The sequence below is a fragment of the Corvus moneduloides genome, chromosome Z (assembly GCF_009650955.1).
Source record: "Corvus moneduloides isolate bCorMon1 chromosome Z, bCorMon1.pri, whole genome shotgun sequence".
Taxonomy (NCBI): Eukaryota; Metazoa; Chordata; class Aves; order Passeriformes; family Corvidae; genus Corvus; species Corvus moneduloides.
Genome location: NC_045511.1, coordinates 10,902,565 through 10,920,089, shown reverse-complemented (window position 1 = coordinate 10,920,089; position 17,525 = coordinate 10,902,565). Strand labels below are relative to the sequence as shown.

General features: G+C 40.8%; 1 protein-coding gene across 1 annotated transcript in view; it reads right to left on the bottom strand.

Annotated features, from left to right (window-relative positions):
* Positions 1–17,261, bottom strand: part of OXCT1 (3-oxoacid CoA-transferase 1) — an 84,704-nt gene extending 67,443 nt beyond the window's left edge. The window contains exons 1-4 of the mRNA XM_032095470.1: positions 17,061–17,261; positions 13,430–13,538; positions 12,014–12,104; positions 193–328 (exon numbers count right to left, since the gene is read on the bottom strand). Coding sequence (XP_031951361.1) covers positions 193–328; positions 12,014–12,104; positions 13,430–13,538; positions 17,061–17,132 — 408 coding nt within the window. The 5' untranslated portion in view covers positions 17,133–17,261. The remainder of the gene's footprint in view (positions 1–192; positions 329–12,013; positions 12,105–13,429; positions 13,539–17,060) is intronic.
* Between the last annotated feature and the right edge of the window lie 264 nt (positions 17,262–17,525).

The window sequence follows — 17,525 nt, the reverse complement described above, 5'->3', positions numbered from 1 at the left end:
AGGGGAGTGAGAGTGCAGCTTTGGTGGACACCTGTAGTCCAGTCAGGGTGAGCCTACCACAGATGGCAAGTGCCTTCTGCACACAAGCAAAACATTTGGATTGCAAAACAATTTCATAAGAGCACTTAAGCATTATTCTACTCAGTATTTTAGATGGAAAGAAATCACCAGTCTCTTAGAGACACTCCTTACCTGTGGTGTAAGCTCAACTTCAAGCTCACCAGATAAATACTGGCGTTCAAATTCAGCGTTCTCACCAACATATGATGACACCATGCGCTTTATCTGCTTTGTCTGAAGCAGAAGACCAAGTCCAAAATTGTCAACACTGTGTAGAAAAATCCAGACAATAGAGTTTTGTTGTAAACAAAGCACTTGATAAGCTGTAATGACTTAACAAGAAAGAACAAAGTTATCTCCCCCACACATAAGGAATTGAAGACAAAAACCAAATTCCAGCTTTTAGGGAGGAAAAGCATCAAAGCTACAATTAAAATCTAAGATTTCAGTGTTCAGACCTCGTCTCCTCCAAGATATGGAATACATCCAAAACTTCCCTTTAAAGCCATTTCACATGTTAACAGCTAAAAGTAACAGCTTGACAAGTGGCGTTATTTTACGTATCTACTCCTTTTAAAAGCCTTACCAAATTAATAAAAAGTCAGACATGGCTTTGAGTGAATACAGATATATTTTTGTTTACACTCCTGCTCACCAGGAAAAAGGCAAGTGATTGCTTAGCACCCCAAGGAGAAAGGCACATTTGTATTTATAATGCTAATTTCTGTATGAGGTAAGAAAATGTTTGTATTTAAATTTTGTTATTATAGTAAATAATTTAATTTCTTACTAAATAACCACCTACTCCAACAAAGGGTTTGGGCACTACAAACAAGATTTTCTTGTCTATGTCAGCTGAAACTGAATGCCAGAGATGTTAGACAACACTTTTCTTGTGCCAGGGCTTCTAAAATGCTGATATCCTTTGTGATGTTTGTCATGCTATACTGTGTACTATTAGATTAGGAACATTTTTCAAGCGTTCCTGCAACCAAGATGCTCTGTAAAAAATGCTACTTCAATTCCAGGAAATACGAGGTTAATATATAAATATAGAAATAAACATAGATGATATGATAAAGACATGTTTCTTTCACTTTTCCAGCACATTATGCAGCATGCCAGCAGAGTGGTACATGTGTGTGAAGCTCCTGCACATTTATGTTGGTCTCTGCATCATATAAGCAGAGAACTCAGACCTTCCAGTCCCTCTATAGAAAAGATGCCATGATCCAGAATTACCTCACAAAAAATGATGTATATCTGCCATTAGTTGGGTTGATTCAATATTATTTAATTATCCACACAACGGGTTGACATTTCAGGATAAGAAATATAGAAGAATATTACAATAATCCTTTAAGATGTCAAGTATTCAGCACTTTGTAATTAACACACACAGGCCTACAATATATGAATCCTGTTGAAAACACCATTCCTGAAGAAGAGCTCCAAAAAAGGACAAGGTTCAACAACTTTACTATTATGCAGTATCCATTTTCAAATATAAAAGTAGTAATGCTTGCCAGCCATAGCACAGGCTGCAGTGCTGCTGGTGAAGGGAGAGGGGCTGAGCAAGCAGGACCAGCACCAGTTCCTCATCTCCAACCACAATGCTCCAAGAGTTGCATGGACAGACATGCAGTCACAATGCCTTCGCAACTGCATGCATCATGAGCACTATTTTAAGGTTAGGCCTATTTTAAGGAGATGGCCCACTTCAGTGCATACTCAAGCATTTTGGAAACTGGATGAGAGGAAGTGAAACAAGCTTCTCTCATCTGGTTCTCTGAATTTATTCTATGTTCTCTAGATACAAAAGAATGCGACTTATTATACAAGCTTGCTCTACTCTCCAACTCTGACCTACTAAAAAAACCCTAAAAATCTAACTGTGATGCAACTTCCAAAGAGTTGTGGTGCCAAAGCCTTGGGACTAAAATGTGCGTTGCCTAGAAACAACCTGTGTTTCTAATTCCCTGCAAGAAAACAAATCCTGCAGTTTGAAACTAGAAGAGCTGAGAATAGAGAAGAAAGAGGAGTCTTGTGGGCAAAAGGGATTACAAAATAGAATAAAAATAAAAAAGCCAGAATTTCCTGTATAGGTTAATTTAAAGCAGGGCAATTCCTCTCACATGAAAACCATCAAACCCTGACCTCTCATTATAAAAGGTAGTAAATGAATGTAACAGGGCAGCCAATATCTGATGGGGGTTAAACAGGTTGGTATAACTACAGCACTGTGTGGCGAAAGTAGAGAATTTAAACAGAATTCTGCAGTGCTTTCTAGTGCAAGAACAAGGGGAAGCTTCCTGAACTGCTTGCAAGCCAGAGTTTACAATTTCTGTGTATCATTCAGGTGGTTACACTGCTCTGATCATTACAAATCTTGGAAGCTACCAAATAGAAACAAGCACTTCTGCATGCAAACAATGAAATACTGAGTGTGCATTCACTTAAGAAAGGATGGCAACAGAGGGTCAGATTTGTAACGGTTAAAGGAATTTCTGCTTCATTTCACTAAGATCCATAATCCTTCCTCCTACATTCTCAGAAGCAGCTACTGAAGCATATTGTCCTTAACAGGACTTTGTGTATCATCCTGCAGGATTCCATGTGGATACACTTGATTCCCTGATCTACTACTGTGAGGAATGTTCTCTCAAAAGAAACTCAGTAGTTATGAAGAAATTAAACAGAAAGTTGCACAAAGATGATGCCTTAGGTTTTAACTTTAATATTTTTCAAATCCTGTAGTGCTTAGTGTGTAACTCTGAAGTTTCTTGTAGCCTCTTAATTTCTGCTCTCTCATGCTAGGTAGACATAACAAAGCCTCTCTGGGCCTGCTCTTCAAGGACACTCAGACCATTGTAGGCCCAAAATGTGTAAACCAAAGAGCCTCTAAGGGGGGCAAGCTGTGGGAAACTACATCATTAACTGAAGCTTTAATTGGAGAATTAACCCTGATGTGCTAATGAACCAAACTTATAAAAGCGTGAAGAATTCGTGACCTGTCGTCCATCTTGGGGTCCATTTTGGCAACAGCCTCTGGGCTCCCCACGGTGTACCTTTGAAGGCCCTTCAAATAAACACCTACCTTTATTCCCTTATTCTTGTCTAGTCTCTGTTTTAGGTGGCCGCTTCAGACGTCAAAGGTTATTTTGTCATGCCAAGTTGTTCTTCACTTCTTAAGTCACTCTTTCTCTTCACCTCAAATGCAGCCAATTTGTTCACAAAATTGCTGTGAGGATCTGTTACTGTGCACACAGGTCACATACAACCTTATTTCCCTAGCACAATGAGAACAGGAATTTCACCTTTCAAAAGTCGTTGTACCAGGAGGCTCTGCCTGCCTGGTAACACAAAATTACTTCAACTCCCACATGCATTTAATCTTCAGAGCAGTGTCACAAAATCCTGTTGCCATTACTCATATGCGTTTTTTTTGGATGTAAATTTCTTTAAAGAAATAGACTGCCATCCGTCTTTTTTGAGGGTGCAATCTGCAATCTTCAGGTTTCCAGCTAAAATAACCCTTTTGCACTCACACGCATCAGTTTTCATCTCCGTCCCAAAACCCATTTTGAGCACTTCAACCTATTTTTTGTTTCCTATGTTTTTCTCTTATATCTGAATACCCTAAGAAACAAATATTTCACATAGAAAACACTGTCCTCACTCCTATTTCCCCTACCCTTTGATTTTCATGTGATGTCTCTATCCCAGATTACAAATTTCAAAACCCTCTGGTTTACAGAAAATTCTTTCCATATAACAATTCTATGGCGATTTTAAGTTACTTGTTCTCCCTTTCCATATTTTGTTGCTTTCTTGATTGTGTTGTTTTAAGCACAAGGGCTTTTTGAACTTTTCAGCTTTAATTATGTTTACCCTCAAAATGTTACCCCTAAAATACTGCAGGCATTGTTGTAGGCAACACTCCGTCTGTCGAACAGCAACCATAGAAAGAAAAAAAGAACCTTTACTGAGTGCATGAAAAGAATATATCCCATACACCTATTTCAAAAGTTGGATTCAGTCCTTTAAAAATTAAAAGAAAGGTAAATGCAATAAAAATATGTTGCTCTAGATAGGAAGGAAGAAGGCGTGACAGAAGTTGACATAGTTGTTTCGTGTGCTGGCACATTAGTGCTAGACAGTGAATGTGTTCTTTTACCCTCAGAATTGTTTGGATGTCTAGAAGTTTCCCCATTCTGTATTAGGATGAAAAGTGAATCAACAGAATACATGAAACATATATAGGAAAAGAGATCTAACTAGGCATTCATCAAGGACATAGGTGACCCAAGTTCCCCAAATTATTGATGCAGACAAGAAAAATTAAGGAGGTCTGACTGTCTAGCAATACACTGCCTCCTATTGTTTTGTCCCTCGCAGACCCACAAAACCTTCCTGTCAAAAACTATGTCGGCCTTTGTAATCAAAAAAATTAGCCAAAGATGACTCCTAGACAGATCTAGCCCACGCATCTCCAGTATACTGGAAGGAGTCAAAGGCAACATTTCAGTATCTCACTGCAGATAAACAACAATCTGAAGCTCTCAGACCTTCTTCTTTGGTGGCTCAAGCATAACACATTCTAGCATCCAGCATTACAGTGAAGAAGAGATTACCTAAGTTTCCAAGCTGGTAAAAGCCTCACACACCAACAAGCCCCGCACAGCCTGATGAGGCAGGAAATAGAAATTTGCATTCTTATGCAGAAAAAATGGATACTTGGAATGTCACACAGTCTGGCACAAAACATACAATGGCTTATTGTTAGGGAGTTTTCTGAGTAAAAGGAGACATTATAGGACAATTACAACTTTCCTCTCTCTCTGCCTTTGTAAAGACATCTATTTGTTTCTAAAAAAAGTGGGTGTGGTCAGAATAGACTGGCTGCCCTTACTGGATGGCAAGCAGCATCAATTAGAATGAGAGTTTCCTTCTAGATTTCTTAAAGAGATCGCTTCCCCTACAGTCATTGTCCAAAGATTCTCCAGAAGGTGATATTCCTGGGAGATTACACAAGACCAGAAGTCTTGATTATGAAATATTAACATGAATATCTTGAGATCTGGAGAATTAAAACGTTGGCCAAGGAGCTAACATGATACACCACCTGATCTTTCTCCTCTCATAATTTGGAGACTGGAAAGGTAAGGGGGTAACTACATCACCCCTGAGAAGGAAAAGAATGCAGTAAGAATCCTGAGGCAAGGCTCCACCTCAGGCAGAAGCTGAAGTTTCTGCAGCTAGCTGTTGCTGAAAAAAAATGCATATTAATAGCTGGTCCTACTCCTGGAAAACATTTTATGTAAAGGCACCTGTCACCTTCTGGAGAGAGACGAGCAGTCTTTTTAGGCATTCATAAGCTCCAAGTGTTACATAACGAAGCATGAAACTTGATAACAAATGGACCTGTTCCAGAGCTAGAAATTTTCTTGGCAATAGGCTAGGAGTGGGGAAAGGAAATCATTTCCTCTGACATTCTCTACGTAGAAGAGGAGAGGCTGGTTTTATTTGCAACATCAGCTTTTCAGTCTTCAAAAGGATTTGCTCCAAGTTACATGCAATTATGTCTTCTGACAGATCCACAATTCCTAGGGAAGAGTAGATCTGCTTCCCAACTAAAAGGAATGCATCAATCACTACCTGCTTGGCATTTCTTAGTTGCAGAGTCTTAAGCTTTCAGGCTCACAGGGGTGCCTGACTATAACATGAAACTTTACCAACATGAAAGTTATATGGATAGAGGTACCACCTGAGTTCTTAGGGACACACATTCTTAGATCCACAAAAATAAAGTATAATCCTGGCAGCCCCAGAAAGAGATCCTTAACAGTCTTTGTTAGAAAATGAGTAAATGCCTACTAGATGGTGTTTGCCAAAAGACACTGGACTAAAGGGAAGGCATACCCAGGGCAAAATTAATGTAGACAATCAGTCATATAACAGCTCTTCATAACTCATCTTCCCCAGTCTTACAGCTGGCTCATAACGAGACTATGTCCCACAATACTTTCTCCATGTGTTACACTGGAAGATTATTAAAGAGCCAGCTCAGATGATATTCTGTTTCTCCTTCTCTGTCCCCCACTTCCATAAGGGTACAAAGAATGAGAACAAGATGAGGAGTAGGAGTTACCTAACAGAGACAGAAAAACAGATTCAGCTCACAGAAAGGTAAATTATTCAGAGATATAATGCTTATTTGCCTTGTTGTTTCTTGTCTTAGCCAAATGCCTTGACACTGTCTTCAGGCACCTTCTTTACATAGCCATATATCTGATTGCAAATTGCTTAACGGAAAGCAAAAAAGAGAGGCTGAAGCTCTCTAAAGACTGAGAAAAGAGGAGGAAGAGAAAAATATGGGTGCTGCCATATGCTATGGCAGTCCTGTTCAGGAGAAAAAGAGATGAAGGTAGTGAGAAAGGGAGGGGAGGGAGGAAAGTAGGAAGGGAAGAAGGGAGGGAGGGAGACAGGAAGGAAGGCAGGAAGGAAGGCAGGAAGGAAGGCCACAGTTGTAGAAAATCACAAAGCCCTGTGTGCAAACTGGTGTGCCTGAGCCTTAATCTCCTTCTACTCCTTCCCTGAAGTGTCTGCACTGCACCCTTGTCCCTCTGCTACTGAAGTCTTCTCATGGGAACTCTGTCCTCTCTGCTCTCATAACTTCATCTCAAGTCTCACAGCAAAACAGCAGTACTGTTCCACCACCATCCTCCTCCAAAAATGATGCTCTTCTCATCTGAGAATGATGGGTGCAGGCAGATAGGCCAAATCCATACATGGCAGATAATTTCTGCAGAGAAGAAATACTGTACATTGCACTGTTACATGAGCAGCAAGGTCTCCTCTCTTCACATTCCTTTCTGGTACGAAATGGCATCCTGTGTTTTTATGACAAGTAAAACAACTCTATTCAGAACTTTTAAAATGTACCATATTTTTCCTTCACAGAGAAGTTATATGTTATAGAAGTAATCTGATAAATATTTTAACTTGATCATGAAACCATCATACTTCAAAAGTCACCTAGCTGAAAGATAGGTTTAACTTTCACTGTCACTGTTCTATATCCAATTCCTCAACCATGTTGAGTTCTATACCTATTTTTTTCTCATTTGTAATCACAACCAGAAAGTTATCTCCACAGCTGATTTTTCAATAGTTCCACATAGTACAAAGTTAGTACAATTTTCCCTGCCAAAATCCTAAATAACCTTCACACTAAAATTAGCTAGATGACCTAGGCAGATTTTCAGGGATTTGCAGTTCACACAGTGTCACCAATTTAACAGCTGTAACAAAGCATCTGATTAGATTCTTTATAAAGAATGCAGACAATAAAAAATAAAAAAATCAAAGTCAAATAACTAAATTCACTGAAAATATATACCTTGTCTCCTGAATTTGGTAATTTGCCATGTGCAAGATTTTACATAACTCCACTCTTCTCTCTCTACCAAGAGAGGTATGAGTCACTGCTGACCTTGTATTTCATTTCTGAAAGTATATTTAATTTGAGATACTTGAATTTCTTATGGATATACAAAAATGACACACATGAGGTAAGACACTCTGAGCATGACCTTGATCCCATCTTTGTGCACATACCCGCCTCCTTGCCAGTCCCTCAAACATTTTCACTTACATTTTAACTTTCTGAATCAAGAGATTATCAAATTTGCTCCACTAAAACCACTTGATACCTAACAGAAAAGCTTCACAACCTTCTGTGAATTTGGAATGCGATTTCCACATGATGGTATATACACATTTACATTTGAATATGTTTTTAATAAGTGTAATACAAAGACAGATAAATAGATAAATAGCTAGATGGATGGATGGATGGATAGATAGATAGATAGATAGATAGATATTATAGTAACAGTATCAGTGGAATTAAGCCAATGAGTTACATGCAAGAAAAAACAGGGAATCTGTGGCGAAGATGGCATTTTGGTTTCAACAGAAACATAACATTCAAAGAAATGACTGAAAAATCAGACAACCTTTAACTTACATAACAGTTATCAAACCTGTCTTAAATTCAAAATATTTAATTGCTAATATAAAGATACTTTTTGTGCTTTAGAATAAGGGGTGCAGTAAGTTTACCACTGCATCAGATCCCATAGAGTACTGCCTTTTGGAGATCTGGGAACCACAAATAGCCCAGCCCATTAGGAAAGCAAGGATATTATGCTTCACAGAGCTAAGTAATGACACTCAGGCATCATGATTAGAAGTGGAAATGCTTATCTCAAAGTCATCTTCTCCTTCCTAATGTATAACACTGTAACATTAAAAGACCTTCAAAAAGGGTACAGAGACCAAAGGTTCAAAAAGCTGGTAATGCCTTATAAGAACAGTCTGAACCAGTGATAATCTGATATATGCTGTCCATCTCCTTTCAGATGATCACCCAGGTGATAAGCAATTAAGATCTTAACTGTGACTTCTCTATTTTTACTGTAAGTGAAAGGCTTTTGTTCAAGACTACTGCATTCCAAAAGGATGCATTTTTAAGTCTCAAAAGCAGACAAAGCCCAAAGTTGATAAAGCAATCAGATCACACATACAGTTATCACAAGTAATGGGCTTCATTTTCACTCTGCACAAATTCAGCCTATTGGGGTGGTTGAATGAATGAAATGTTGATTTCAGAATGTGATTATAGCGAAAACTATTTATACATTTTATTAAGCACAATTAATTAAAAATAATAATTTCATGCACTTTTTTTTAACTTTCATTTTAAATATTTGGCTGTGCTGACACGAAGATAGCTTCCGTTGCAACACAGGTCCTGAAACAACAGGTCTGACAGCCTGCATTATGGAAGTCTTAGCATAGGCTGATCCAAAACATCCAAGTCCCAAGTTCCAAGTAACTTGAAAACAGTATGCAACAAGATACCATGAAGTTACATGGAGGTGAAAAAACAGACAAAAAGGTACTGTATACTAATCACAACTATGTTGGGAATTTACTGAATCAATGTTTAAAATAAGCTTTTAAAAATTTATTTATTTATTTATCCATTCATTCATTTTCATTTATTTATTGTTTCTATATATTTTTATTAATTTTAATACTGGCAAATGTGGAACAAACCAAATTTAAACAAGAATGAAGAAAATCTTTAATAAAATGGATTTTGGTAGCTTACTGAGACAGAATACTCTCAATTTAAAGAGCTTACAAAAACAGTGTAAAGAAAGTATTTACAGTATGAACAATATAAGCAAAACAAGTTATAAGGGAAGCTGTGAGAGGTTGTATTTTAGAAGCACACCTATCTGTCGCAGTTATCTTTCACTATTGCCCTGGTTCACAAGCTTCAGTTTCCCCTGCAGCAAGTTGTGTAAATACCAGAGGGACTGGACATTTGAATTGCTTCACTTTCAAACACTTTGCCTTGTTTGGCCTGGCAAAAGAGTAACTGCTCTTAAAGCTGTTGTTTCACTGGCTAGCACACAGCATGAGCACAGCAGCAGACAGCAAGCTCAGCAGTGTGACAAAGAGCACCCCATACACTACTGTACAACCTGTCATTGAAAAGCCTTAGAAAGGCCAAAGACAGGACTTCACCTGCCAGCAATGACATGATTTGAACAAGTTTTTGAAGGAGGAATCTCCTCCGAATTACACTGCAGCACAGAACAGTAAGTAGGATGTGAACTTGTGAACATCCTACTCCTTTAAAGTTATTTCCAGACACTGCTAAGCATTTCTAGGCTCTGCTGAACCTTGTTTCCAGCTAGAAAAGTTGGCAAGAATGCTTCAGGACTTCCTAATTACTGCTTTCCCTTAGATGTAAGTGAACCACTGTCTCCATTGCTGCTATTTTAGTTATAAACAGATAGCTCTGTAGCACATTCCGTGGTTCTTGCATATTGAAAGGCATGTGACTTAATCCATGTAGCTGCACTGCTGTCCAGAATAGGCTGTCTGTCTATGTACTTGGCTCTTCCCTGCTCCAGTTACAAGCTAACCCCACTGCAGGATGAGAAAACCTGACCACAACCAATTACCTCCTATTGGCTGGAAGAGCTGGAGAAAAGAAAGCAGCTGCAGTGAAGAAACTGAAACACAGCCAGGCATCAACTCCAGCACAAGGTCACCAAAGAAAAGCACACTAAACCATATGGCAATTTGAAAATGGGAAATTACTCATCCCACAAAGTGCCTGACACCTCAAGGTTACAAGAACAATTCACCCTTTGAATACGACTGCTGCAGGGTATATTGCTGCTGTGCTACTTCAGTCGTAAAGGCATTTATTAGTGCTGCAATACTTGATAATGCCACTATACTTTTGGACGTGGTATTAGAAGATGCTAAGAAGATACATGGTATTAGAAAAGCAGGCTTTTTGACATGCTAATTAGAAGATTAGAAATGGTATTAATTGCTGTGTTGAGAATTCTTACTCTATTTCTGACAACAGCTGTGTTTTAACCTGGTTCCCAAACACTACCAAACTATAGCAGTAGTAATACAGTAAATAAAAAGATAGATGAAGCAGTTATTTTATTGTTAATTAAATTTCAAACTAAATTATAGTTTGGAGAGTAAAACTTGTATTTTTACAAACTAGACTTGGAAAAAAAACTCTAGATGCCCTTAAGCATTTTTAAATTGTTACACTGTTCTGTGAGGAACTCTCCAGGTTTTCATGAATGTTCATGGAAAACTAGTTTCAAGACAACAGGAATTAAATTTTGCTTTCCTGCCAGCAACCAGGAGTTTTACAGAAATCACTTCAGCCTCAAAATCCAAAGAACTTTCAGGAAAGTTAACATTATTTCAATAAAAATTAATTCTAGCCTATAACATCACCAACTATACTCAGAATACAATACGAAATGTCTTCTTTTTCATCCTATTCCACAGTGGTCCTCTTTTCACTTTTTCTCATTTTCAAACTTTTGCCCCCCCCTCAGGAACACCTCTGCAATCTCTCTATCTGCAAATATATGCATGTTATTCAAAAATAAGGCTATGAGGAAAGTTAATGATCTCTACTCTAGTGCTTGATCTTTCCACTCAAAATTATTTATCTCTTTCTTTTTCCTTTTTATCATCCAGCAGAAATTGTTTCCCATAAGATTCTAAGGAGCTTAAGTTTGACTGTGTATGTACCAAATACCAATACAAATCATCTGTTATCCAATGAATGCGCAATTCATATTTTGCATATTAATATTTTTATTCAATTTCATTTATATTTTTATCAATGCACTTCAATGGAAGTGGCTGTAGTTATTTCTCTATGTGGAGATCATTAGGTATTGTGGAGTTTACTATGAACAGTTTGTGTAAAAACTAGCCTGAATGAGAAGCTGAGAAATTATACGTGAAAGAAGTATTCTCACTGCTAACCCCACAGGAATTTCTTAATAGGCAAACATTTAAAAAAAAAAATCAAAAATTTCAAGACCCATTAAAGAGACTCTCCATTTTTTCATTGCAGATATTCTCCACTGTTTCTGTGTTGCCTGGAGTTTTTTTAAAGTAACAGAAATACAGTAAGAGGGTCAGAAAGCACCAATCTGAGTTTAAAAAAATATATCCCCATTTGGAACTTCATAAAAACACACACATACACACAAAATCATTGATACTACATTTAAAGTATCTAAGTTAGACTTTCCAGTTGCAGTCAACCAGTTAAGTATATATAAATTTAAATATAAATACTTATAGTAACATAATTGCAACTCTCTACAGCATGACAACTGGTCCCTGAAAAAGTTGAGTATCATATAATACCGAACTTCCTGGGCTCCTTCCAAAAATAACACTTTCAAACCAAGCTGTCTTGTTAATATGAAAATTATGATGGTGAAAAGAAAGATTTTTTCATATATATCAGCATTTTCACATAATTGGAATCTTTAGTCTCTACTTATTAAACCACAGACATATGAATACCTACCCTGCATTGTTACTGACTGCTGTTATTCCCTTTACTCCAGTCTTCAGTAAACCTCCAATGAGGTTTTCAGGAATCCCACACAATCCAAAACCTACACAAAATACAAGAAAATTGATTATGTAACAAGTGTTTGAAAGACCACAGATAGTTCAGAAGTATGGGAATTAAAAATCCTTTCTGAGTAGAATAAGCTCTTTAGTCAATTAAATAAATCAGCATTTCTGGAAAGAGTTACCCCTAGTACTGAAATCTCCCACTCACCAGATACTTCCCAATTTGGATGAAAGCTGTTTGCCCATCAGAGTGGGCCTTTGGGGAAGCGGTCCTAATGTGTGTCCTCAACCCTGTATTCATTATTCCTCCTTCTCTTTCTACCAACTTAACCTTCCTATCTTTGCTGCACATCCCATACAACTTAGCCTGTAATTAGGTGATAAAAATCTGGGAGTCGGAACACCCTTGGGAAGATGTCTAACTGGAATCACAGTAATTTAGATCTCCACAGAGGCACAAGTGCCTCACACTCTATTATGTGAGAATCCAGTACACCTAAAATGAAACACTATGTCACACTACAAGCACTACCTTTTCACAGAACCACTGAATCAATTAGGTTCTAAAAGACCCCTGAGATCAAGGCCAACCTACCTTGGCCTCAAATCTTCTTTTCTTCAAGCAATAACAACAACAAAAAGAGACAAACAAAAACTCAAAATTCCTGCAGAAGGAATTTTGCCGCATTACATATCTCCATTGAAGTTTCCCATGTTTTACAATTAATTACTTCAGCAATATTAAAACAACCTAATAAATAGATAAATCACTTTTTTTTAATGCAGACTGAACAGCATGAAATTGTGGAAAGCATCTACAATATCCAAAAGCTCAGGTCACAGTGAAAGTTAGTATGACACAACTTCTTGACTCTTCTGGAAATGCCTCACATAAGCATTAAGTGTAACATAGATAAGTATTATCTTCACTTCCTAACACAGAAACAGGTTAGGTAATTTGTTCAAGGTCACAGGGACCCAGAAAGGCGGCAGACAAAGGCTATAGCGAATGCTAACATAAAATAATCAAACCAATTTGTATTTATTCACCATGTGAAATAACAATGTTATCTTGAAAATACCCAAGCTCATTTTCTGGATTCAAACAAATAGAGTCCAATTTTTGCTAGTGGGGAAAAAAAACCTAATTATTTTTCTGAGGCTTCTTCCCCTGTGACACAACCTGGATTTTCTCACTGGAAGAGTATACCCCTCATGAGCGGAGTAGGAAACCACTTGTTTAAAAAAACATGGAATTCCATGGATTCTCAAATTAGTTAATAGTAAAAGAAAGAAGGTAAATGAGTAAAAAGCATCTTATTAATATAACATGATTGCTTCCATAAAGAATTTAAATATTTACCACCAACAAGTATAGTTGCCCCATTGGGTATATCTTTTACAGCTTCAACAGGATCAGTGTAAAATTTGGTGTTGCGATGACAGCTGGTAGAAAAATAGCATCCACAAATCTGCAACAACAATAAAATTAACAAGTGAATGAAGAAAAGGCATTATACAGTAGCTTTGTAATGAAGACCATGCCTCTAGCTAGATAGGGGAGGAAATAGATAAAAAGAAATATTGCTACTGTAAATACTAAGCGGAGGGGGAAGGGGGGGAGCCGTGGGGAGGAGGGAGGGAAATACGGTGCAGGTCTCCAAAACAAGAGAATTTCACCCTGAATTACTGACAAATTGTGGCTTTCTGAGAACAGATTTACAAATGCAATTCCTCAGCACGAGTTGGAGCCATCCACAGACTTCTTAAACCTATACATTGCTACATGAGCTTCAAAGACATCCAGACACTAAACATAAACTGCTGAAAGAACGACAGACACACTGCCACAAAATTTGAGTGGAAGCCAAGGAACAACAGGAAGGACAGCATTGTACTGGCAGTATGGTAAGCAGGGACACCCTTCCACACAGTGAACCCTCCCCCAGCTTCCTCATGCAGTCTTAGAGCTCCCTGTGTTGTTGAAGAACAGCTCAGAATCAAGAAGACTCCAAGGAATGCATGAACTGTGGAGGACAAGAGGGAAATCAATACAAATCCCACCCCCAAACCTGGACCTTACAGTGCAAAGCCATTACACAGTAGTCATCACAACTTACGCATGTACCATGATGCCTTAGGTCACAGCTACCTTTTTTTCTCTTAAAGTATTTACCACTAATAATTAATGCATTAATACTACGCAAGCATTTGTTCAGGCACCAGAAGAAAAACTGACACTTAAGTCACTATGTTGAAACAGTCTCAATAAATTCAGAAAATCTGGAAGCGAAAGTACTGCCTACTGGTGTTTCAACTTCTAGCTTGATAGCAAAAGTGAAAAATTTATATTGTGAAAGAGGGAGAAGAATTAATAAATCAGCAAGGAAATCTACACATTTTAAAGACAATAGTCCAATTCTTCCCTGAAGAGTTACCTTAAGAATTACCTACAGTTACAATCAGGGCAACAATCTTTGGCTCGGTTTCAATATTACACAAGCTGTCCTCTTTATAAAATTAAACCTGCAAGAGTTTATACTGAATATTAAGTAAACCTTTCTGAATGGAAGCTTACCTCCTTCCCAGTGGAAACACTAATGTTGCTCTGCTTTGATGCGCTCAATAAAAAGTCAGTATGTGGGTCGTAAGAAACAATGTCATGTGAGAAAAACTACAACAGCCTTCTGCATGCTAAATTATACTATGCATGTTTCACCACTGATCCATGGCATTCAAAAAGTCATGGAGTCAGGTGCAGTCCCTTGAGACTTCCCTGAGGGAAACATTGTGCCCATCTTTAAAAAGGGTAAAAGGAGGATCCCAGGAATTACCAACCTGTCAGCCTCACCTCTGTGCCTGGGAAGATCATGGAACAGATCTTCCTAGAAGCTGTGCTAAGGCACATGGAGGACAAAGAGGTCATCTAGGACAGCCAACACAGCTTCACTGAGGGCAAGTCCTGCCTGACCAACCTAGTGACCTTCTGTGGGGGAGTGATCACATCAGTGGACAAGAGAAGGGCTACAGATTCATCTGCACTTCTGTAAAGCCTTTGACACGGCTCCCCACAACATCTTTGTCTAATTTGGAGAGAGATGGATTTGATTGCATGGATTTGGTGGATGAGGAAATGGTTGGATGGCCACATCCAGAGCAGAGTGGTCAATGACTCAGAGTCCTGATGGATATTGGTGATGCCTAGTGTCCCTCAGGGACTGGTACTGGGACCACAACTGCTTAGTATCTTCATCAATGACAAAGAGAGATCAAGTACAACCTCAGCCAGTTTGTAGGTAACACCCAGCTATCCAGCGCAGCTGACACCCTGAGGGGCAGGAAGCCATCCAGAGGGACCTGGACAAGCTCAAGAAGTCAGCCCATGGGAATCTTACAGGGTTCCACAAGGCCAAATGCAAGGTGCTCCATCTGCATCAGGGAAATCACAGGCCTGAGTACAGACTGGGAGAAGAACTCATTGACTCATAGGTACTGCTGGTGGGTGAGAGGCTGGACATGACCTAGCCATGAGTACTCACAGCCATGAGAGCCAAATGTGTCCTGGGCTGCATCCAGAGCCCCCCGTGGGCAGCAGGGGAGGGAGGGGATTGTGCCACTCTGCTTCACTCTGCTCAGACCCACCTGGAGCACTGCATCCAGCCCTGGGGTCCTCTGAACAGGAAAGACATGGACCTATCAGAGCAGGTCCAGAGGAGTGTTAAGTGCTGGCAGCCTTGGGAATCACAGTACAACAGGGCTGCAAGAAGGCTCAAGGGCCAGGGCTGGAGGGAGGCCGGGCCTCTGCTGTGTCCCTGTACCCATGCATAGGAAAATATTTCAGAGGCCATGTGGTACCTTTTCTTTAATCTTCCCGTGTGCAACACTGGTGAACAGAGCAGCATGTGTTACAAAAGCATGCATTCGCAGGTTGGATGCCTCTAATGAGTGTATCTGCCCTTCTATCCTAAATATGTTCCTCTCAGTCCCTTTCCTACCCACCCTGTCATTTGAGAGCAATGGGCTTTCGGGGACCTGAGGCACCAGGGATCACCTATGCTTCCCTGCACACCAAAGCAGCAAGCTAAGATCTCAGAAACGGGCAGCAATTCTGGTAGGTTTAAGAAAGTAACATGGAGACAGATGAGCTCCTAGAATAATCAACAGAATTTAAGTAAATTATCTGGAAAAGCAAAAATATGACTTAGTAAAACAAAATCTGAAAGTGTTAAGATTTGTATGTAAGGATATCAGAAGCAGTAAACACAGGCATGAGAAGGTGAGCTTTTTCAACTAAAATAAACTAAGAAAAGCCACAGAGACACTTCTGGACGAAGCGACAAAAAATAACTTTGCTATGGTTACATGTGGGCTGGAAACCATTAAATCTGCGAGGTTTGGCGGCCGCTTCCTACAGGAAGGGCAAAGCAAGCGAGCGAGGGAGCTGCACGGCTGCACAGCACGCGTTTATGGAAAGCGGTAGATGGCGGGGCTGCCAGCAAGCTCCGCACACCTGTTCCCCACCTCCGGGCGAGGAGGCGGTGAGAGCAACACGGGAATACACAGTAACACACTGTAACTATGCCGCCTTCTGAAATGATGGGGAACTAAATAAAAAAAAAAATTAAATATAAAAACAAGACCAAAAAACCTCATAGTCAACTCTCCATGCCGCCTCTCAAGGTCACCGCATCCCCACCCGCCGCCGGGCCCGGGCCTGCAGCGGGGCCGCTCTCTGCCCTCCCTCCTCGCCCCCGCCGCCTGCGGGACTCCCGCGGGACAAACCCTCGAGAACAAAGCCATCGCTTCCCCGCGGGGCGGGAAGCCTCTCCCGCGGGGCCGCAGGGCGGCCGCCCACCCGGGGCTCGGTCACCCCCCGCGACACAGGCCGATCCCGGCGCGGACGGCCGTGAGTGGGCTCCCCGCCAAGGTCTCCCGGTGGGCAAGGCCAGGCGGAGGGGCTCGGACCCGCCTTCCCCTTCGTCCCTCGCCCTTACCTCAGCCTTGCGCGCGGCGGGGAGGAGGATGCGGCGGCCGAGGGGCGCCAGGAGGAATTTGAACGCCGCCATCTTCGCGCTGCGCGGCTCTCGGGGAGCGGAGCGGGGTCGCGGGCCGGGCCGAGCCGGGGCGGCGGCTGTGGGAGCCCAACGCGGGACGAGGGGAGCGGGAGCGGCGGGACGGCGGATCCCGCGGGCGGAGGGAGGGCGAGGGGCTCGGCCCTGACGTGCGCTGACGTCGGTGCGCCCGAGGCGGGGCCGCCAACCGAGGGGGACCGGAGGGTTGAGCGGCTCTCGGCTCCCCTCGGCCACCGGCCCTGTCCGGGACCGGGGAGAGCTGTCCAGCCGCCCCGCGGCTGCCGAGCACACGCAGCCCGTCCCGGGCGCTGTCCCACGGGAGGGAGCAGCCCCCACTGATAGCTACCAGTGATACCCCGCTCCATCGTCAGCGGTTTTGTTCATAAA